This window comes from Poeciliopsis prolifica, unplaced genomic scaffold (genome assembly GCF_027474105.1).
Source record: "Poeciliopsis prolifica strain line A6 unplaced genomic scaffold, Auburn_PproV2 SCAFFOLD247, whole genome shotgun sequence".
Classification (NCBI taxonomy): domain Eukaryota; kingdom Metazoa; phylum Chordata; class Actinopteri; order Cyprinodontiformes; family Poeciliidae; genus Poeciliopsis; species Poeciliopsis prolifica.
This window is the reverse complement of record NW_026562622.1, coordinates 26,479-51,059: the sequence shown is the minus strand read 5'-3', so window position 1 is coordinate 51,059 and position 24,581 is coordinate 26,479. Positions and strand designations below refer to the sequence as shown.

General features: G+C 37.8%; 1 protein-coding gene and 2 non-coding genes across 6 annotated transcripts in view; 1 reads left to right on the top strand and 2 right to left on the bottom strand.

The window, feature by feature from the left end:
• st6gal1 (ST6 beta-galactosamide alpha-2,6-sialyltranferase 1) overlaps positions 1-19,241 on the bottom strand; it is a 35,289-nt gene extending 16,048 nt beyond the window's left edge. The window contains exons 1-5 of one of the 4 annotated variants that reach the window (XM_055026655.1): positions 18,978-19,241; positions 14,492-14,577; positions 2,355-2,561; positions 1,809-2,177; positions 1,459-1,726 (exon numbers count right to left, since the gene is read on the bottom strand). In XM_055026655.1, the coding sequence (XP_054882630.1) occupies positions 1,459-1,726; positions 1,809-2,177; positions 2,355-2,561; positions 14,492-14,503 (856 nt within the window). In that variant the 5' untranslated portion in view covers positions 14,504-14,577; positions 18,978-19,241. Of the gene's footprint in view, positions 1-1,458; positions 1,727-1,808; positions 2,178-2,354; positions 2,562-3,727; positions 3,933-5,118; positions 5,767-14,491; positions 14,578-18,977 lie in introns of those variants that run through there. The other 3 variants (XM_055026654.1, XM_055026656.1, XM_055026653.1) reach the window with 3 other exon arrangements.
• A 1,921-nt stretch (positions 19,242-21,162) lies between these two features.
• trnae-cuc (transfer RNA glutamic acid (anticodon CUC)) lies at positions 21,163-21,234 on the bottom strand. Its single transcript has one exon. It is a non-coding gene; the product is annotated as a tRNA-Glu (tRNA).
• Positions 21,235-21,712: 478 nt separating this feature from the next.
• Positions 21,713-21,784, top strand: trnaw-cca (transfer RNA tryptophan (anticodon CCA)). The gene has a single exon. It is a non-coding gene; the product is annotated as a tRNA-Trp (tRNA).
• The last annotated feature ends 2,797 nt before the right edge of the window (positions 21,785-24,581 follow it).

Here is a 24,581-nt window from a genome sequence, read left to right as displayed (position 1 = left end):
TAACAATTTTTTAAATTAAATATATGCAACCTGTTAATTTTGGAGGCAGATAACATTTAGAATTCTGTTAATATTTTACCAGAATTATAAAGGCAGCTTTTAGCTTGGACCAAAATGTTTTCCCATCCACATTTACTGGAGTGAAGGTAATTAAATTAGAAGTTTTAATGATAAATTTGAATTGTTTTTCATAGGTGGAAAATTCTATATAGCTGCTTTGGGTTGGGTACACAACATAATGTATTGTGGATTAGATCTCAACACAAGGTCCAAATGTTAAAATGCAGCCAAATGTATAATATCCAATTTATATATTGAAGCAAGTTGCCCATACAAATGACCTAATAAAGTTTTCAGAATCATGTGAATCAACTAATTTAAGTCAATCTTGAACATGTCTGCTCTGGAACAGGGATTTTTTTTTTCTCTGGCAAAGTTGATTTTAATTGCCAGTATTTTCCAAACAGAGTGATGTTTTATAGCACAATCAAATATGTTACCTGCAGTTATGAAAATGATGTATACATCAAAAACAACTTCAAAGACATTTGACTTTGCATCAAAGCTGTATCTGGCCTCCTACCCTTTCAGACACTTTCAATTCAATAATAATAGAATTTAAATGTTGTTATAACTCATTAAAGATTCTTCAGAGTTATTGCAGATGAAATTCAAGGATTCCTAAAACATGCATGAAAGAATCAAAGCAACACTCCCGGTATGTTTTTGATGAGAGAATAACATATCAAAATATAAACCTTAAAGTAGATTTAGCATAACTGTCCCGTTGTAAATTCACTTAAATGAAAACTGCATCAATGGTGATCAGAATTCAGAATCAACCCTTGGTGGTATCTGAGTTGCTGGGCAACACATACTCTGTTCATCTGAGCGGAACTGTTTGGGCAGGATGATTTTAACTTTGACACAACGGTTCATCAGACAAGACAAAAACTGAAAACATGCTTCAAAAAGCCCAACAGAGACCAATTGTAAACCAATTGTCAATACATTTACTGGACTTAATGTAGACATTTTTTTCAATAGGCTTTATAGGTCTGAATATTCAAGACTTAGAAAATGCACTAGAACTCTACTGTGTAATTTTTCATATTCCTGTATATTCTGTACAATCCTGGTAATTTGTATAAAATGTACATAGCTCTCATATTTATGTTTATATTGTACAAAACATTTATAGCACGTCATTATTCTCTGTTTATATCTTGTACAAATGTTTATAAATATTTATATCCAATGTAGCACTTCTGGACAGATGCAAACTACATTTCGTTGCTTGTACATGTGACAGTGCAATAACAATAAAGTTGAATTCTATTCTATTGTAATTTTTTGATTTAATAGTTTTAAATGCACTGGGTGCTGCCTGGAAGACATGTCGATAATCCTGATTTCAGGTTAGAATTTTCATTTTGTTGTTACAATGAGACAGCTCACCAATCTCCTTGCCTAGTCCGGAGTTGCGGAGCGACCCTGCAGACGACACCACTGCACAGCTTTTGTATGGCCCAAGGTCAGAGGTCAGCTGCTGTGGGGGTAGCAGCAGGGGAGCCCAGGCCAACCCAGAGAAAGGCTGATGATCAGAAGTCAAAGTGGTGACCTCTACCTTCTCCTTGAGCTGGCAGAGCAGCTCCCTGCCGCTCAGTTTGGGCCGGTTGGAGGTGCCACCAGGTCCAGACACCTGTACACCGTATTTATTCATCGCCTGGTAGAACGTCCATGAATTATTGCAGGTAATCGCAAAGAAATAAGTTCAGCTGATAAGTGTAGAGGCAGCATTAACTCACCTGATAGTTCTGCACAACCCTCTTCAGCCTGTTTCCCAGCATGCTGCTGGACATCTCATCATTCCACACATCTCCTAAAATCCCTTTAGACCCAAAGAATTCAGAGTCGCCCGATTTGCCGCTCAGCTCTCCTTTACGGCGGCCAACAAATAGAGTCTCCAGTGCCCGTGTGAAAGGTCCTGGCAGCAGGTGAGAAAAAAAACCTGAGGACTCTTTCATTTTTGCTGCTCGTTTTGGTGGAGACTCCCAGTCCTCGTTGGTGTGGTTGGGTGAAGACAAGACAGGGATTGGGCGGTGAGGGTCACCTGCAATTATACCCGGGTGTTTCTGAGGGTCTGCGTAGATTGATTTTGCTCCGCCTCGCAGCACCTGAGCAGGTCACAGTGATGAAGACATACTTTAAGCATGTCTGTTTTGTTATTCAGAGGAAATAAAGGTATTTTAGCCAATAATATCCCATTATTTGTAAGTTTTTTCTCTCAGAGTTTTTATGCTGTACTAACATGGGGACATGGAGCTTTAATATCAGCAAGAACGGCAACAAACCTTGACGACTGAGTGTGTACGAGGCTGAGCCCTGGTATGTGCCCTCACACCAAAGATGGCGTCTGTGACAGGCACACTGTTTTCAGCACACAGGGCATAAAAAAGAGCCATGGAGATGCAGAAAAAGGTCATGCAGATGGCTCCACGGCGAGCGCGACGCCTCAGACGCCACAGTAGGCTCACCCTGTCCATCGCTGCTCCGGGAATCTAAACAACAAATATTATTTAACAGAAAGTATGCTGCATGAAGAGAAACTACTTTTTTTTAAATAGAAATTTTCATTAAAGATATGTCCATAAAAACAACAAAGAAATCTCTTTTAATCACATTTGAATAACATCAGCACCAACTGACAACATCTCTTGTTTCACAGTTTTTTTTTTCACAATTGCATTTGCTCTAGAAATTGGTATAAAGACTTTAGAGACTTAAAGAAAACAAAATTGAACCATTACAAAAATAAAATGAATCTTGCCATTTTTAATAACCATTAAAAATTTCAAACTGTGGCACAGGAGCTAGCTCAGAGGCGGGGAGAAGGCTACACAGGGAAGCAAAGAAAATATCCTGGGGAATGCAAAGTGAAGGAAACACCAAGGAGCTGAAAATACTTCTAATACTAAAGAAACACTAAGACTAAAGAAAACTTGATAAACTGCAAGAGAAAAAGAACTGAGGGAAAAAATAAATAACCCAAAACAGAAACAAGGCTGATCTAACAATAAGAGCTGAGGAATGTAGAGTTAGAGTAACTAGAAGGACTAAAAAAAAAACCTAACTAGAATCACTAAAGAAAGATGGACTTATATTCAGTCAAAGGACTAACTAAACCTAAAGTGACTAAATAAAAAAAACTAGAAACGCTAGTCCTTCTAGCTTACTTGTTAAGCCAGAGGGACTTAAGAAATAACCCAACTAGGATCCTGAAGGAAGATGGGCATGGAAACAGACATAATAGAACTCAACCTAAAGTAAGCAGATAAGAAATACTAGAACCACTATGGGAGAAGCTAGAAAGACTGACTAAGAAATAACTTAACTGGAACCATGAAAGGAAGGTATACATATATGGATAACAGAACCTAGAGTAACTTAAAAATTAAACCTAACTAGAAACATTAGTTTCTAGGAAAATGAGGAAAGACAAGACCATAATAAATCAATAACCTCAAATAATATAACTAAAATGATCAGAAAGGGCTCACCTAAAGTGAACTAAAACATAGTGCTAAAAAAGATGAAAAGCAAAACCAAACCCAAAAACAGTTCCAAATAATTTTTCGTTTTGTTTTGCTTGATGAGAAAATCCTTAACACTGAAGAAATGTCCAACAGCACATTTAACTGGGTCATTGGGGGCTAGTTTTACCCACCTTGCTGTCATCAATGGTAGAATGATCATTGGACAGTAAATATAGATAAACTGCCTTCTTTCTGCTCACTTTCAATTCAGAGGCCATCCTGATGTAATCTTTGTGGTTTTATTCACACTTGAGTAATCTTCAGCCGCTGTTGTATTGTAGTGACAAAACCCTAACCCACCGTTTCAATAGGGCTGACCACAGCAACATTTCAATGCTCCAAGGTACAAAGAAAACAGACAAAAATACACTCAACAACTTACTGACAAACAGTATGAATAGCTTAACATATAAACTCTGGTGTCTGAAATTCAAGAAAGGAATATTTTGCCAAAATAATTAACAGTAACAAAAATAATAAAGTTTTGTTTTCCACCATTGGAAATCTGATTAATCCTAACTTTACTGACTATTCACAGACTTCAACTGACTCTCTTTGTGAACAGTTTGCAAATCATTTCAGAGGAAAGACTGAGTCAATTAGAGCTAGCATTTTATCTGAGCAAAATACTGGTTTTAAATCCACTGAATAATTGTTTTTTTTTAACTCTGGAAACACTGGACAATTTAGCTGTGATTGATGCAAGAGATGCTCAGTAAAGTTTTCTCTCAAATAAAACTAACTACCTGCGCCTGGGACCCAATTCCCTCATTACTTAGTAATTCACTGTATAGATGTTTTCAGTATGAAATTTTTAAGTATTGCAAATTGCTCTCTTCAGAGGGTTGTCTTCCCAACTGTTGGAGAAAATGTGATATTATTAGTCAAATATTTGTTATTCTCATATAATCTTATAGTATTATCTTCTTTTATTGTTTAAGCTCCTTATAGGATTAAGAATGTTTCTATTTTGTTGATTTGCTCTGATTCCTTTCTTAGAAGGCCTCACTGATGGAAAGCAGAGACAATGTTTTCCTGAAGGGTTATCTCTTGACCAGGAGCTCTGCTTCGTTGAGTTGCTGGATTGCAATAAAACTGTCACTGTGAAGATTCACTACATATTCTGCTAGACTTTGTGTCTGGAACGAGATTATCTAGTGCAAGATCATTTGTGTATTAGTTAGTAAATGACAACTCGCGCTGTAGCTATGTGATGAGTTGGTTTCCGCTCCCTTTAGAGCTACATGGTCCTTGTGATTAGGGATCCTGAAAACAATAAAAGGAGAGGAGCCGACAAATATGCTTCAGAGCAGTAGGAGATTGTAACTGAAGCACATCTCTGTCCGTTCTCCTCGCGAATAAAATAGAATCTAACTCTTTTGTCTTTTCTGTCTTTGTTAATGTATGTTCAACAAGTGTTAACCCTAACACCAACACTCTTGAAAATGTCAGTGGAAAAGCCCTTTCTGAAGAAGAGTAATCTGGACTGTTTTTAATAATTACAAACCTGTATGCAACTTACCATTTTTAAGTAAAATTTTAGAAAAGCTTGTTTTTATTCAATTAAAATTTGAATTCTGACTCTATTCACACTGCAGCTCAAAGTGACCCAATTCCGATTTTTTTGCTATGGCTGTTCACACTTCCAAATATATGTGACGTGTATGTGTTCCTCAGTGTAAAGTGCAAATGACCTGAAAGTGCCCTGCATGCACAGTAGTGGGCACAATAACGTCATATAGAAAATGCCAACTGCCATAAAAAAGAAGAAGTGCTTAGTGTTTGCAGAAGTAAACGTGGATGCTAACGGTGGAGCATATATTACAATTTTGAAGTTGTTGTCCGTCCGAAGCCAGCATATTAACAACTTAATCTATAGTCCGCCATGGTTGTTTTTCTTCCCACTTGCGTGTATCAGTGTACAGAATAGGGACATTTGTTGACTATCAATGATGTTCAGGTCTGATGAATGCAACCTGGACGCAAGTCGCATTTAAATCAAATACTTGTCGGATATCCAAGGGGCCTGGGTAACATTTGAAAAAAATCTGACCAATGCTGTTCATTGGTCTGCCATGACTGTTGTGAAAAACATTCGATACAAGTCGGATTAAGGCAAAAAATTGTGGAATTTGGTCACTTCAAGCTGCAGTGTGAACACAGCCTGACACAAAACTGTCAGTTAGAATTTGTTTTGATTTGAATTTGGCTAGTTTTTCGCTAGTTATGTCACCATGGTTACTCGAAATACCACCAAAAGTAATAGCACCCCTCCCAGGATGAACCCTCACATTTGGATATATGTAAATTATGGGGGTGCACACTGCAGTTTGGGCCTCATTAACGGTGAAAGGAAGGAGCACTTATTTTGAGGTGAAGAATAACAGGTCTCTTTCATGAGTTCCAATGCAATGCTATGGCCCCAATACGTAAAGAGACACTCTATTGATGGTAGAATAATGTGCCTTCCATGCATTGTATAGGAGGCTCCAATTAGGATCTTTTAGAGCCTAAAGAGTGTATGGTTGTCTCAGTCTTAGTAAGCTATCTGAAGCATTTAAAGCTTGTATCAAAAAAGTTTGTGACTCAAAGTTTCTCAACTCAATACCCTTTAGTGACATCTGGTGGTCAAAAATATGAAACCAACTTGCTGGACAATAAAACATTATGCATATTTTTAATAAATAATGTTCATGATCATGTTTTGCAAATATAGTATAAACATAAAAATTAAAGTATCAATTTCATTATAGCTTGGAACTTTGCATCTGCCTCTATAACTGACAAACTGACAGGGATGGAATAGCTCTATGTTACATTCTAATTTGCTGCAAATGTCGCATTCTGTTATTATTTTACTTTAACATGGAAAAGAAGTTCTTATGAATGAGTATCACAAACCTATTTAAATAGTAAGTATGGACTGATAGGAACATTTTGGGTTGATATCGATAGCTGATTTTTATATTGGTCTTATTTCAAATAAGCAATTTTTGCCGATATTGTTTACATACATTTTCCTATCCTTTCCACTGTGTTTCACTGCTGACATTGCTGCTTCAGCTCAATGCTTCTCTGTCCTGTTTTGCATTACCATCACTGTCACTGGGCCTGTCACAATATCATGTTTTGCTGAGCAATTAATTATCTCATAAATTATTGTGATAAATGATAATATTGTTTGAAGACCATTTTAAATGTAATGGTGTAACGGATCTCTTCAAGAAAGCTTCAATCAGATTTCAATCAAGTTTTTCTTTATTCTGGGAGAGAAGAACAAAACAAATTAGCTTCCTCTCCAAATCCTCTCCTTACACTCCAGCCCTAAATGTGAAAAAAAAATTGAAGTTCATCCGAACTGTGCTAGTCTAACTAGCACCGGTTGTTCGCGCCAAAATAAAAAAGAAAGAAATTATAATAAAACTGTTTAGCAAAATCGGCAACGACTGTCAAAACTGCAAAATAACGCACTAACAGCAATAATAAACAACACATGGTAAACAACAATATTCATAAAGAAAACATACATCACTGCAGCGAACTTTCCTCTGACTTTCCCTCAGCAGCGCGAAACAACGCCGTGAGGGAAAGGGGTAAGCGGATGAGTTAGGGCTGGGGCAACTACGGAAGCCTAGGAGACATAATCGAGGCAAAGCGCAGAAAAGCGACCCCCGCAGGCAAAAGCAACAAATCAAAATAACTCAATAAGATAAAATTCACAAATTCTCGATATAAATGAATTAGAAATAAAAATTTTATAAACACATTTGTAACTCTGTTACACTGGCATAATAATGCAGGCACATCCAGCCAAAAAATAAATGTGCTTTATTTTCAAAAGAACACTTAACACTGGAACTGGTAAACAAAATAAACAAAACAACCGAGAGCAAAAAATAAAATGGACTCTCACTCTCTGTTAACAAAAAAATGTACTTGAACATAAACTAAACCACATAAAGCTAAAGTGGAAATTAAAAGCTACATTCAATCAAAAGAGTACAGATAATGAAGTCTGAATACTATATTGCCTTGCAATAATCATTAGATTTAGTTTGAGAAGATGGGCAGTCTAGGCCTGTCGCGATAAACGATAAGTCAATTAATCGCAGGATAAGTTAAAACTATCGACCTCATTTTAATTATCGTCTATATCGTTTCTTACTGTTGATGACACTGAATGAAAAAAGGCTCCACTCCGGTGCTCTCCACTGACCCACCCTTCCTTATTTCCTTAGTGTAATGCCCAGCAAGCGCTGCACCATCTTGTGGCCGATTGTCGATTCATTATTAAAACCTGAGACACATTAGCCGACAGAAAGCCTAGCTATAACGGTTCGATCGAAACCGTGTTGTGTCCAACAATGGACACAAAAATAATAAGTCCAGTTCACTAATATTGAAACCAGGCATTAATCAATTCCTTACTACAATCTACCTGCAATGCATGTAGCTAGTGTCAGTCTGACTGAATGACAATCATTAGAACCTATTTATGTCACGTTAACGAAGAACAGCTGAAAAGTTTTTTCTGGTAGAAATTTCGCTCCAACTCCTCCCCTAGTTATTTATATTTTCTTTGCATGAAATGTTGAATAAACATTCATGTTGTTTCCGATGTCTGCTGGACTTCGGGTTGCATCGTGTCAGCTGTTCGGGATTCCCTCCGTGTTTCCCCTCAGAAAGCAGGAGGAGAATCTGCGCTTTCTGATTGGCTACCGGTCACATTCAACAGGCTGCGTCACTCTCTCTTTTACTGCCAAAGTTTTAATTTACAGGTTTTATTTTGTATTATTTATACTTTTTGTTAAGACTCTTATTTTGAAGGATTAAGGTAGGAAGTAGATGTAGAAGCGTCTGGTTACCAGGTTACCAGAGACGCTTGCGATATAACAGCATCGCGTTGGCAAGCAAATGAAGAAACATGATTTAAGTTTAAGAATTTACTGAATGACCTCATTTTTACCTCAAAAGGAAGGGTCAGCCAGCGAGGTATGTTTATATGTTATTTTTATGTCGATATTGTATTCTTGACACCATCTCACTAAGTTTACGTTGTGTTTTAGTTCGTGGTGTCAGGGAAACTGAAGCTGTAATAAGAACAACTTTAAAGAGTTTCATTAAAGCTGACTTCACACCAGCAGTGCCACGAACTCTTAATTGCCAGAACAAGAAGAAGAGGTGGAAGTGATACTCTCAGTCTGGATAAATCCTTGATTTAGATCGGAGCGGCCACAACGATCTACCGTAACACACAAGGGACAATCTCAGAACGGATAATGTTCTAAGATTGTCGTTCAGGGTAAAATAAATCCTGTAGTTTGAACTATTGCATCAGGCAGTCGGATTCTTCTCTATTTAAATCTAATTATTACTGAAGGGGAATATACTATACAGACTTCATAATCTGAAGTCTTTTGGTTGAATGCAGTGTGTTGGTTGTTCTTCAGCGGATGTCCCATTATTCCCCCTGGAATCACTGGGTTCTTCTGTACCGCGTGAATACATCTTTGCAGATGTATTAACTTACTTATGTAACACAGGAGACATTATTAATATCAACCAGCAACCACACTGCCCTGCTCTGCCCGAACACTCAGAGAAAGAAGGGAGGAGGCTCCGCCTTTATTTACCTTTTATAAGTGCGTAACCTTCCGCTTCACAAAGTAGTGCCAACATAAATACAATAGTGGCAAACGTCATATTCAACACAGTGTTTATTTCCACTTTGGCTTTATGTTGTTTAGTTTTTATTCAAGTACATTTATTGTTAATGGAGACTGAGAATCTATTTAATTTTTGGTTTTGGTTGTTTTATTTATTTTGTGTATCAGTGTAACTGGGTGTATATTAATAGTTATATATTTACACAAAAATGTTTTCTTTAATGTATTTGTCAGTTTTCATCTGGCTGTTCTTGTGTTCTTCTGTCTCTGTTATGGGGGTTTGGTCCTCCAGCCCCGCCTTACTTTCTTCTTCTCTTGTTCAGGGTCCTCCAGGACTGTTATAAATGTTTAAATTATTCATTTCCTCTTCCCTTTTGTCATTCGTTCCACTGGGGAGAGGCAAGTTTTGTGGTCCATTGGAACCCTTTCATTCATATTCTTCAAATGTTTATTTTTCCATCTGTGTTGATTATATGCATTTGAATATTTTCATTTGAGTTATTACTCCTTTATAACATTTTGTTGTATAGATTGGGCTGGAGAACTGGAGCACATGCTATGTGCTAATGCTAATATCTCCCGATTGACAGATCAATAAACGGAGACTGCCTCCAAACCCAGACTTGATGCTTTGTGGTTTGTCTGATCACCACACACACAACGCAGAAGTCCACCGGTCACATCAGTCCCAGTGTTAAGTGTTCTTTTTAAAGTAAAGTGTATCTATCTTTGGCAGGAAATTACATGTATTATTACGTAATTTCCATTAAATCAATGTAAAAAGGTCTTCAAACAATATTATCGTTTATCGCAATAATTTTTGAGACAATTTATCACCCAGCAAAATCTGTTATCGTGACAGACCTAATGGGCACATCCGACTACCTGATGCAGTAGTTCACTCCTCCCTTATGCTAAGGAATTGAGGAAGGGAGGGTCAGCACTGGAGTTGAGCCTTTTTTCATCCAGTGTCATCAATAAAAAGAGAAAAAGGCAGAAAGAAATGATGAATTAAAATGAGGTCGATAATTTTCATTTATCATGCGATGAATTGATTCATTGTTTATTGCGACAGGCCTAACTGTCACATGCACAAACAAATACAACAAAGCCAACCTCGTCTCCCCCAAAAAACACCAGCACAGGCAGCACAACATACAAATAAACCTGAATATTAATATCGGGTCAGTTTTACTTCAGGGCCGAAAACATAGGGATTCACCGATCCGCTTTTTCTCACTTCCAACACCGATATCTGAGGTTCAGTATCGGCTGATACTAATCTGATAAGTAAAACAGTGCTGAATTGACTGAAAATGTTTTGTTATTTAAATGCATATAAAAATGTAGTGAATTACAAATGTATTTGATAACTCTGCACCACTACAGCACACTTATGCACCAATCTTGGTCAAAAATGTAAAACAACTTTAATTTGTTCAGATAGTGGAAACAGGAGTACAACAGCCGATGTAAAAATAAATAATAAAGAAACTGAAACTGGCAAAAGCAGTAGGATGACTATCTTGGTCAAACATTTAAAAAAGAAACCATAACAAACTTTTTTTTTAAAATAGTTCAGAAAGTGCAATTCAGAATTTGAAATAAGATGTGAAATAAATAATGAAGCATGATGTCACTCAGAGCACAAAACATACAATTTTCCTCTATTAAAAATGATGATTAAAATCATATGAATGTTGATATATTCTCCATAAATATATTGAGAATATATAGTATATATATTATAAACATGTAAAAACTCTCATTATTTGTCTGCTTGTTTGATTTAAAAAGAGGTCACTTTGCCAACCTAACCAGAAGTTTCTTGTTCCAGTGAAGGGTATGTTTGAAAGTGGAAAATATGGTGATATGCTGTGCACTCTTTAAAGGAATCTCATAGGGAATCTTGCTGGGTTGTGGACAGCATTTAAAAACAAGAAAGACTCTGCTTGTTCCTCTTGGCTGTTCAATTCTATTCTGCTCTGTTTCTGTGGTTACACTGTTGGTTCTTGGCTGTACTACATAGATCTGGTTAGCCACTCTCAGTCTTTGACTGAACCAACTGTTTTCTATTCAGAACTGAAAACACAATCATTTATAGCGACAGCTCCCCATAGACTCTCCAGTTGTTGCTGTATCCATGGGAACAGCATGCTGAAGGTTAGGGTTCAGCATGTGGAGCCCCCCACAGCCCCCCCTCCCCTATCCACGATGTAATGCTGATCACATTTAGAACAGGACCAAGGCATGAATTAGCTCAGAGAATATCAATGCTGATTTGAAGGATCTGGTAAGCTTACTTTACTCAATGAACAATCTTCATAGTTAGATTATTTTGTTACCAGAGCTACAATTGGATGCTCTCAGTTTGTTTAATCTTTGACTTTTAGCTGTTTATCAATGCATCTTAGAAACCTAAAATGATATTTCGGTCAATTCGGTCAATTCTATTTGGCCCCCCTCTCGTGGTGCTGATGTTTGTTTTATTCTTGAAACAATTGGAATATAGCAATATACTCACTGAGACCTCTTTATTAATCCTTCTGGGATTGTCTTTCAGGGAAATTGTAAGTAATGCATTCTTTATTTGGTTGTAATACATCTAAGCTAGGAAATTAAGTTGTAATTTAAGTAACTTCCTAAGTAGCACTGAAGAGAGGAAACTGACTGTATATTGTCACAGCTTTTAGCCTACATTTCATATTGGACTCACTATAGGTGTAAATCACCATCAAACAAACAGCTGCTGTGAAACAAAAGACTGTGTCTAAGATTTGGAACAATGTCAGAGACAGATGGTGACTTTTAACTGGTATCTGCAAACAGATCTCACCTCAAGTCCCTTACTTCACTAACTTCACTAAGTATTGTTCTCTCTGCAGAGGACATTCACATTCATCTCCCAGAGGTTATTTTAAGTCTTTGATGTGACTGAATGGATTATCTGTTTATATTCTGAGAGAAAATGCAGAAGCTCCCCACAAAGGACACATTTATGTAGGGCTGCAACTACTGATTACTTTATCAACTAATTTAGTCTATTGATTATTCTGACAATTAATTGTTGGAATTGGATATTTAAAATGGCACATTCTCATTTAACCAAATAAGTAGTAAATCTGAAGCTAAAACTATGCCACTTGAGGAGTTTTGCCTCAAAACAATGTACAGACAAAGGTGTACTTATCTTAAATGCAAAACTTAATTACTGCTCTGAGTTAAGGGTTTTTCTGCAAATTGTCAAATTGAAAGATAAGGCCTTAAACAATCCTGCAGATATCTGTGGATGATCTATGAGTAAAAGCTATGGCTTACAACAGTCTGAGTGTGTTTGTTACAGCAGTGTGCAATTTAATCTTGACAAGCAGACTGACACAGCGTCAGACTGCTGTGTCTGTCTGTATCAACGAAGCATCAAATCACACAGAACCTGATTGGTCGCCAGCAACATGACATGTCTACCTAATCCTGATGATGAACTCAATCCAGCTGCAGGGGAGAAACTTAAGCAATAATTCAAAGCACATTAATATAAGATGTGCAACTGGAGTTCAGCAGAATACAGGAAGATGATTTGAATGAGCCTGGTTAATAACATGTGAACATTTCCAACACAGGATTTCATAAAGTTAAACTGTTACTTGAAATGGTGTGTTTAACTATGATCTTCACAAAATTGCTCTGGAAATATAATGTTATTCTCCTGGATGTACTCCAACAGTAAACTGTAGTATTCAGATAGTGTGATTTTTGCTTCAGTAAATAAAGAAGTAAGACAAATATTCATGTCTAACTACAAACAGTGATATGTTTCAATTAACTACAAACAGTGATATGTTTCAATTGTCTAAGAGTTTTTTGGCCAATTTTTAAAATTCTGATTAATTTGTTAAAAATCATTTCTGAGTTTTAACAATACCAATTTTTTGGTCTGAAAAGTCACTAAATATCACATTCAGGATACTTATGTTGCAGCTGCAGCCATAATAAAACCATGAAAATAATAGAATATAAAAACAATGAGAAGACAACCATGACATAAATTATAAAGATATACATACAAGTAAAAAATAATAATTCAAATATGTGACTTTTCTCCACATTATGGAGAAAATTTAAAAACACATATAAGTGCTGTCAAAGAGTAAGGGAGGAGCTGTACGATTCAACCGGCACAGATAGAAATTGCTTTCTGTGGTACATTTTAGTAGAATCAGTCTTTGACTGAATCAACATGATATTTATTTGTTAAGTTAGCAACAGTGGGGTGACTGTTAACCATAGAGGTGCAGATGAGGCCTGGGAGGTGGGTCTGCTAATCTTCTCACAATAGAGCAGAAGGAGACTGTGGCTGACTTTCAAACCTTTGCAGAGGTAGATAAGATTGGTGGATAAGATCGAGTTCTCAATGTCAAGGAAGCTGAGGCTGATTTATCAGTACACCTACTCTTAAAATGTTGATTGTGGCTTACAGCAAGAGAAAAGTTAGAAATCAGATTCTTGGAAAATTACAATATTGCTTAAGACCAATAAAATGTATGAAATGGCTGAATCATTGCATTAGATTTAAGTCAGGCCCATTTGCTGGTCATTCAGTCACATTGACCCCATTGTCACGACAGTATGGCCAGGTACCAAGTCCTGCTGGAAAATATCATTTTAATTTTCATAAACTTATCAACAGGTGGAAGCATCAAGTGTTCGGATGCTCCCAAATTATCTATGTGTAAGGAAAGTTCCCAATAGAGTTCTAGCAAAATAGATTCTGTGCATCTCCACTCTTCCTCCAGACTCTGGAACTTTTGATTTCCAAATGAAATTTAAACTTTACTTTACTCAGAAACAAAAGCCTGAAAACTTTACCCTGAGAGAGAAACATAAAAAGCCTTGTTGATCCAGATAATACATGATCATAAAGTAAGCAAACAAAATAAAGAGTCTATTCTTTAGCACCTGTAATATACTGTAATATACTGTACATAAAATGAGGTAATTCCTCTATGTTCTGCACTCTTCCAGATCATTCTGGTTAAATGTGAGCGATTCATACAATGAAGAGACAAAGAAACAAGCGTGACATCTGTAGCATCTGCTACTGCAGTAAATCAGCCAGATCTTCATCCACATTGAGTCAGTGAAGCTTTCACACAATCCATGAATGAAAACCGTCTTCATCTTAAACACAAGTGTGATTATTTTAAATATTCAAAGAGGCAAAGCTTTTACCTTGTAGCCCATGGTGTGTTTGAGTGAACGTTGTATTGTTGTTGCTTAGAAACACACTGCAGCCTTCAGGTCTCGCCTCATCTTCTCTGCAGATGGAGAAAAGCACAAAACATCACTTTTGTTCTCCAAATGTTTTGGAGGGAAGAGGTTGTAAGTAACAAGGCTATTTATGCAGAGAAAATGGGATTGGTGAATCTCTATCACTAGACCTCCTAAAGGTAAATTAAAGTTTCAATTTCAAGAAAATCTTGAGACGGTGATATCCGGTTCGATGAATCCCTATTTACGTTTTTCTTCTCTTCCATGTTTCCGTCACTCTGTGACCTTTATCATTTTGGGCAAAAACATTTGTGTCCAGTGTGAGCATCTGCTGTTGTGAGACTCTGTCTAAATAGTACACTAGCAAATAAAATACAAGTTTATAACATATTAGCCAACAGTATTAGCCAACAATTACTGCACAACAAAACAGTCATTTGAGACACAAATGTTGCACATGTATTGCGATGGTGATACATTTGGAGTCTATTGTTTCACAGCTTTTAAAGATGATGTATTACGCTCAATTGAACATGTTAGGATGGGTCTGTGGTTTGTACAAAACATACAAAATTGTTCTCACAGAATAAAATTTAGTCTGCTCAGTTTGATCTCCTTTGATCTGTTTTAGGACGTCTTGTCACTTTAAAACCAAACAAGCTGCAGTTGGACAACCTCACCCCCACTCAACGTTTACACTCACACATGAAATGGCTGCAAACAGATGTGCAATTATACAACCCTATCTCTTCAAAAAGCAGCATTAGAGACTCCTGCACAACCAACAAAAATGCAGTAAGTAGTTAGTGGATGGCAGTAGTTTCAGCATACAGTGGTAAAACCAGCCTAAATGAGCTGGAGCTCCGAGTTGCTAGGTGATGAATTAAAGGTTTGCTAGGTCAGGGGCATTGAAGACTGATTTGTGACGTTACATTTGGGCGACTTTTGAAACTGCTCATTATCTGGACCTCAAAAAAACTAAATGTATTGCCAAAAACAGACTGCATGTTATTTTGAGGGGTTTATTGTAAGAACTTTGGTTGTTTTCAGTAGAAACCCACACGGAAGAGCAAAAACTTGAAAAATGTGAATCTTGCATAACAGGTTCCCTTTAAGCAAGTTACTAAAGTAATTTCTGTGACATGATGCCACTCTCTTCATTCAAAATTCCAGATTCCCTCTCACTAATCAATACTTTCTCTCTGACCTCTGCTCCAAACCATACACCAAAACTCTGTTGGGGTGTGCTTGTGCCTATCTGTCAACAGGTGAGAGACAGACAGGACAAGCAACAATGGACACACACTCACACCTAACAGTTGTGTTTTTGAACTGTACCCAGAGAGAACCCATGCATGCAAAGGGAGAGCAAACTCCATGCAGAAAGACCCCGGGCTGGGAATGGAACTCAGGACCTTCTTGCTGCAAGGCAAAAGTACTACACACAGTGCAGCCTACAATTCAGCCTATTATCTGAACATTAGGATTATGGGTACCAACTGGTATAAAGCATGACAATGGCCCTAAACCTTTCTCTTGCATAATGGTTTAATGCCATTTTTTCTTTCATGCTCTTGGTGAAGGCGGACGCTTTTTTCCTCTGTTCCCTCCCGGCCCCTGCCTGCCCTGCTTGCTCTGTTTTTGTCTTTTTCTCAGTAGACTCCTCTGTTTTGCTTTTTGGAGCTTGAGGATACCTGGCTTATCGACAAATTTGTAATGAACTGGGCTGAACTAGTGGATGTGAGTCTTGCTGAGACTCACATCCCAGCTGAGGACTCTAAAATTCACTAACAGAATCGACTCAATCTGGGAGAAGTTGCTAGATTCTCCCAGATCGAGCAAGTGGAACAACCACTTTCAGCTCTGTTCACTCAGCTGAAAGTGGAACAGCCACACTAATTTGGATAATTGGGAACTGAGATGTACTGGAGAGACTTTAGGAAGATTGAAATTTATAATCTACCTGACCTAGGACATTTTGTATCTGAAGTGGCTTTCCCATGTTGCCTTGAAGGGCTGCATTTTCCAATCTCCTTGAAGATCTCAAAACATAACGCTTCTTCTCACCTCACCTCACCTCACCTCACCTCACCTCACCTCACCTCACCTCACCTCACCTCACCTCACCTCACCTCACCTCACCCATTGTCCATGCAACTGTGGAGCCGAGCACTTCCAAGGACATGCTTGATAACAACATCTTATTGGACTTCTGCTGGGAGGCTGAGGAATCTGGTTTCATGGCCCCATGATGTCACTGCCTTCACTCACGTCTTTGTTTTCTCCAAATGTTACCATGTGCACTAATGTGCCTTTTCCTCTTTTTATTTAATTCCCCTTTTAATATTTAGAGTCTGTGGAGTACTCACTTTTAACCCCCAACAAAAGAACTTAGTCATTCTAGCTTTTTTATTTTATTTATATTTTTAGAAAATGTAGAGTACTCACTATTTAGACCAATATTATTCTTCTTAGATTCATTTTTAGATTATTATGCAGAGACACTCCTATTACTGCAAACCAGAAAAATAATCAGAACAAACTTAAATCCCCCCAAAAATCTTCCAGAACAGAAACACTTAGTACTCATTACTTTTACAAATTAAGAGCATACCTAGGAAGTCCAGACAATACTTACTTTTACTTATTTAACAACCCAGAACCGGGATTAGAACTTGCAACTCAGAAAAAATACCTTAGCAACTACTTTTTAGACTCCTATTCTTCCAAACCAGAAAAGGAATCAGACCAGAGGATACTTACTTCTACTCATCTGTCAACCCTGAACAAGAACACCTGGTTTACATCCTTTAGATCAACATTAGATTATTTTTCTTCTTTTGCTCTCTCCTTTGGTTTGTGATGTTGTTTGTATTTCCTTTCAATTCCTGTAAAGCATTTGGTATGGCTCTGTTGCTGGAAATGTGCTATATAAATAAAATTACCTTTACATTTAAACATCCAGCCACAACTGCAATGGAAGGATTTAGATGAAAGACCATTCATTTGTTAGAATAGTCCAGGACTTAGTTTAAATCTAAGTCTAATCGAGGGTCTGTAGTTAAACTTGAAAGTTGATAATGGTCAATAGTATTTATTGTATGGTTCATCATTTATGGTGAAAAATGTTCAGCTATGATGAGAATTTTGATCTATTGTTGTCTAGATGAATTTTGAGACAATATTTAATGATGTTAAATACAAAATAAAACTCACTATATTTTCAGAAATTTAATTTTTATTGTTTTCTCTGCTATTTTTTCCCCCCACAAGCTATTTTTTCCCCCCACAAGAGCGTCAATAAATTTCAATAAATCCAAAAACATATTTAAATGTAGCATATCTTTAAGTAAGTAGCATCCTGACAAAGCCTGAATGATACATGTATTCAGGTCTGTGGTTGAAACAAAAGCAAAAAAGGTTCAAAACAACAATATAATAAATACTTATGCAAACCACTGCAGGAGACATAAATCTCTGACAACCAGGACTTCTCTATGATGCAATAAAGATTACTCGAAAATATTTCAGTTTAATATGTGAACTATGATTACTGAAGTATCTCCAAGAATGCATGTAAAGTCTCAATGCCCAGTTTCTCCAGAGAGTGAAAACTGGGCATCAATGTGTAATTATAAGTTGTCAACAATACTGCTGATGCAGCTCATGCATAAAAAAGGAAGGTTCAGAATAGTCAGAATAAATTAGAAAAGGGAGCAAATCAGATAACTGCTCACTGTTCAGTTTATGTTTCACAAACTTGTAGGGAAAGGAAAATATAATATTATTATTGGGATTCATAATCATACATTCACAGTAGGTAATTTCCTTTAATCTATTTTTCTATGCAAAATATGGCATACTTCAAGGTTAAAGGGTTCTTGCGTGCAATTTCATCCACAAACATGTGAATTAAATTGCAGATGAGGAAACAGTAAAGGATTTACTGAGGCAGTAGGACGGATAAGGGATAAGAAATGTTATATATTTTATATATATATATACTCTCCTTGCTTGAAGAACAAGAAGCTCTTTTACAACAGAGTACTTCATTGATTCTGATGATGTTATTCAGATGCTTGAATCACTGTTAAAGAAGGTTCCAGTGAATTGTTGGAACTGCCTCTCTGCCGCCATGTGTGCCACAGAGTTTCCAACAATACCTTCTCTGAAGGAACACTTGAAATCTCACTTTCCCCGATAATTATGACCTTAGCACAGAAGTAAACACGTTTAATGGTGGTTAGCATAAAAATATGGTGGTTATGCTATTTATAAAAATGGTGTATATATAAATATATAACAGTAACAGTGATACGGTAATAATTAGGGCAATTTTTACATGCAGTAAAATAAGCTTTAGATATTAAATCTAATGCACAGGAAGACAGACAAATAATGAGTAGCAAATCTATCATTCTATTAGAGGTTGTCATTTTTCACTGACCCGGGTTAAGAGATGCTCATCCGTTATGTCACGCAGTCCCTTTGATTTATTGACGCCGCGGGACGGAGCAGGTCGTTGTTGTTGCCGCCGCCATGTTCCCGCTCAATGTCCCGACCTGCCGCCCCGCTGTCTGGGTTGAGCTATCCGAGGTCTCCCTCAGTGTCCAGTGTTGGCATTTGGAGGAAGGAGGCCGAGGGAACTTCGGGTCCTTATCCTCCAAGCTTTCTGCATTACCGCATTGCCTGCTGCTACTGCAGGACAGAGTGACAAGCAGGAGCAAGAACTGAATCTGTTTCCCAGGGGATTTTCAGAATAAAATTATTTTGCGCAATTACTCTCAGTTCGCACCCCTAAAGAGTCAGGCTAATGAAAATAATTTTAATAAAAAGCAAAATCTAAACTGTTTATTAATTTTAAGAAAGAACAGTAAAACACTTACCATTCAACATCTTTGTGTAACAGCAGGAACAGTTATCACAGAGCGCCTGCTCCATCTGACTCCATCGTTGTGTCTTTGGCCAAGAAACTTCCCTCACCTCTCTTGCTGTGGTGGCCAGAGGGCCCAGTGCTGCAGGTCCATGGCATTGATCCGTCAGACCACCCTAAAGCAACTGCACCTCGCTCTCCAGTATCTCCAATATCTCCAGTGGCTCTCCAGTAGCTCTCCAGTAGCTCCAGTAGCTGTCCAGTTCTCCAATAGCTCTCCAGTAGCTCTCCAGTAGCTCCAGTAGCTCCAGTATCTCCAGTATCTCCAATATCTCCAGTATCTCCAGTAGCTCCAGTATCTCCAGTATCTCCAGTAGCTCTCCAGTAGCTCCAGTAGCTCTCCAGTATCTCCAGTATCTCCAGTAGCTCTCCAGTGGCTCTCCAATATCTCCAGTAGCTCTCCAGTATCTCCAGTATCTTTCCAGTATCTCCAGTGGCTCTCCAATATCTCCAGTGGCTCTCCAGTATCTCCAATAGCTCTCCAGTATCTCTCCAGTATCTCCAGTATCTCCAATAGCTCTCCAGTATCTCTCCAGTATCTCCAGTATCTCCAGTATCTCCAATAGCTCTCCAGTATCTCCAGTATCTCCAGTAGCTCTCCAGTGGCTCTCCAATATCTCCAGTAGCTCTCCAGTAGATCTCCAGTGGCTCTCCAATATCTCCAGTAGCTTGCCACAAACAGCATGTAAATGTTTGCATGAATGGGTGAATGTCTGAATGGACTGTGAAGCCTTCCGTCACTGTGCATGTTTTCTTATTTTATTGTAAATAAACTCCTTTAAATCTTTCTTTCTGTGTCCTGCATTGATTCTGTATGTGATTCAGGAAATCCATGATAACATGACAGAAGTCCCCAAAAGACTTCCAATAAGTGCTGACATCCAGATTAAAGGATTTCTAAAATTGAGTCCAGCAACTCTATAAATCAAACTCAGGTAACTTAATCTTGACCTTGGCTGTGGAGTGATGCAGATGTTTGCTGCAGGAAGCACCTGGTTTTTAATATCTGCTGGAGTCCTTGTGAAGTTTGCCTCTCCCACTATCCACGTCAACATTTTCTTTAAAAGAAAAATGCTAAGGATTCTGATTCTGAACACCACACTGTGAGGGGATATGCATTTAATTAAGGATAAATTCCAGTCATGTATCGGCTATGTAGCTTAGCTTAGGTTCAGCCAATTAAATTTCAATTACAAAATATTTATGCTTCTGCACATGAATGCAAAAACTGAATTGAAATTAGAGGTGACAGTCTTGCAAATTTATACCAATATGTCCGATTTATTTTATTTTGAAGGCATGCAGCAATCACTTTACATCCGGCTTATTCTAAATCCCCCAGCTTGTCGATCTTCCATGGCGTAAATCAAGACAAGCAATCTGCAGAACAGGGAAGAGGATGCACACATTTGGCATGTCTGTTACCGGTGCACAGGTGCTATTGCTTGAATACATTCCCTCAAAATTGTCAATATTTTGGGATTCGTAAAACGAGATTAAAATAGCAGATTCTGATGCAGCTGTGGACCATTCATCAGCAGTTACATAACTTTTGTTACACAGTCAGTGAAATTAAGCATACAATGCAGTTATATAAAAAGTAGTTGATGCAAATACAAAGACATTGAGTTCTAAACGTCATAATTGTAGATTACATTCTAATCAACATTTTTCAGGTCAATCGAGTTGTGAAAAAGAGTTCCCTGACCGGGAATCGAACCCGGGCCGCGGCGGTGAGAGCGCCGAATCCTAACCACTAGACCACCAGGGATTTTGATACGCAATGTTTATGGAGGTATAATATGAATATGAATGGCCTCCGTCGAGGCATTGGACAGCTGTGGCCGTCTGTTCTGCTGAATATGTTTTCCTCAGACCAGAGGATCTCCTACGATGTACAATATAGGACGGTTACGTGTTGAGCTAACCATTCATTGGCAGCGCATGTATTCACGACAAAAAGTACCTGGTAAATTTTTCAGTTTAGTAGGCATTTGTTGTCACTTGTCTGAAAACCTTTATTCACTAATACTCGGACAGTTAGATTTCAGCTTTCTTTAAAATAACTAGTTTCTTTGACTTGCCAATGCTGACAGTTTTAAGCTGCCTGAACTGGCACACGGTTAAGTCGAATGTTATGTACCAGTGTTTCAAATAGAAACGTAGCAATATTCACAATCAGAGTGACATCGCAGATATCACAGAATCTGCTTTCCTTCATATATTGTTGTACGGAATTGGTTGGCCAGGACCTCGTGGCGCAACGGTAGCGCGTCTGACTCCAGATCAGAAGGTTGCGTGTTCAAATCACGTCGGGGTCATTGTTTTACTTCTGCTTGGGATCTGTTTACCAGAGAGACTAATGGTTGAAGCAAGAAATTAAATTGCCCAAAAATAGAAAAAACAAAACAAAACTAACATAACAGCGCCATTCCAACATGGGAATTCTTGAACAGCTGCAATTCTACAATTATTGGGGCCTGCCCAGCACAAAGGGAGAGCTTCGCAAGTCAGTCACTACCTCCATGCATTGCATGGCAGGCACCTATTATTCTACACCCAATAGAGTATCTCTTTATATATTATATATATTAGTATTTATTATTCTCCCGTTACCGTTAGTGTGGCTCGTACCACTGCATGCTCACCCACAAAAGTGGTATCAAAACGTGCAGCTCGGCATTGGAGCTATTACTTTTAGTGGGATTAGGAGTTACCATGGCGAGGTAAAAAGCGAAAAAATGTGCAAAAAATTTCGTCAGTTACAAACTGCCGAAACTAGAGTGTAATTAATGTTTGATGATTAGGACTACAAAAAATGGCAAAAATTGGCAGAATTCTGAGGAATGAGCTGGACTTGTCAGGAACGGTCAGGAGAGCAGCGGCGAGGAGACAATGAGGCAGAGGCAGGAGACCCAGGATAAAGTTTTAGCCAGGATTTATTGTGCAGATTCCAGCAAAACACAAGCTTGAAACACAGGAGAATTGACTACTGAGATAGCTTGACGTACATAGACGAGGACCCGACAAGAAACACAGGACACAGCAGGGCTTAAATACACTGATGACAATCACGGAAAACAAGAAACAGCTGGGAGTGATCAAGGGGAGGACAGGACAACGGAGAGACGAAGACACAGAAAACTCTAAAGTAAACACAGAACATGACAGGACTTTAGAACTCCTTGTGCTTGGGCATTTTATAACTGATTTTAATCAACCATTGTTAGGATTAGTGTGGCAATTTTAAATTAAGTTAAATGAAAATTTCAAAATAAAAGCTTTGACATTTTTATATCATTTCTTCGCTCTTTTGGGCATCATGTAACTGACTTAACTTGTGTTGCACATGGGATTAGATTGGCCATTTAATATGAAACTTACTTAAAATGTCAAAATAAAGACCTTTTGTATCATAATGTCAAGGTTTTTAACAGGTTTTTTTTTTTTAACAAAACCACTGTTACACTTTGGATTAGTTTGGCAATTTAAAATGAAGTTGACTGAAAATTTTAAAATAAAAGTCTTGGCAATTTTTACATAAGATTATTGCTGTTTTGGGCATTTTATAACTGATTTGACCCAATCACTCTTAATCATGGGATTAGCTTGGACATTTAAAATTAAGCTTATTGAAAATTTCTAAATAAAAGCCTTAAGATTTGTCTCTGGCAAGTGCAGCGCCATAGGCGGTGCAATGATATTAGCTTGCATTGTCTCTTTCTCTGAGCTTAAGGTTAGGCTAAGCAAGATAGTGTATTAACATCAGCACAAACATTAGTATTTCACCCACTAGTGCACCGGCGTAGGCTGTGCAATAAGATTAGCCAGCATTATCTCTTTCTCTCAGATTAGGACTCTGTCTTGCCCAGAGCAAGGCAGAGCATTAGCATTAGCCTTTTACCTAAAGTAAGCTTTTAGCTATTTTTCATACTTGTTACCAAGTTTTAGTATACTGAATGGAATAAGTCAATTACAGACAACATGCTAGTGATGCCCCACATGCTACTGACAGTATTCACACTAACATTTGCATTTTGGCTAATTTTAGCTTATACACTCATTTTAACATACTGAATGGTCCAACATGACATGAAATAATATAAGTATATATAATATAAATATATGTCCAACTGACATGGATGTCAGTGAACATTCTTGTGATTCTCGACATAATACTGTGTAATTTTGTAGCCAAGCTTATCAATCAATCAATCAATCAAATGTTATTTGTATAAAACATTTCAAAGTGCTTTACATCATGACCACAAAAACACAAAGTCATGCATCATAGAGTCCAATGTAACAATACATTGTTACATATTACATTTCAAATACAATTCTAATCAGGCGTGTTTTTAGTTGTGATTTAAAAGAAGTCAGGGTTTCTGCTGTTTTACAGTTTTCTGGAAGTTTGTTCCAAATTTTTGGTGCATAGTTGCTGAAAGCTGCTTCTTGGTTCTGGTTCTGAGGATGCAGAGCAGAACCAGAACCAGAACCAGAACCTGAGAGTCTGGAAGGTTGATACAACAACAGCAGATCTTTGATGTATTGTGGTGCTAAACCGTTCAGTGATTTAAACTAACAACAGTATTTTAAAATCTATTGTTTGAGCTACAGGGAGCCAGTGGAGGGACTTTAAAACTGCTGTTATGTCTCTATCTTCCTGGTTTTAGTGAGAACAGGAGCAGCAGCTTCTGGATCGGCTGCAGCTGGAGGATTGATTTGTTGGACAGGCCTGTGAAGACGCTGTTGCAATAATCAATGTGACTAAAGATAAACGCATGAATGAGTTTCTCTAGATCTGGCTGAGTCATGAGTCCTCTAATCCTGGAGATGTTCTTCAGGTGATAGAAGGCTGACTTTGTAACTGTCTTTATGTGGCTCGCAGGGTTCAAGTCTGAGTCCATCACTACTCCCAGGTTTCGGGCTGATCGTTAGGTTTTAGTTGTAATAACTGAAGCTGTGCATTGACTCTAGATCTATAGCTCTAGATCTATAGCTCTAGATCTATAGCTCTAGATCTATAGCTCTAGATCTATAGCTCTAGATCTATAGCTCTAGATCTATAGCTCTAGATCGTTCCTCTTTATCTGTTCTAAGCATTTATTCAGTGAT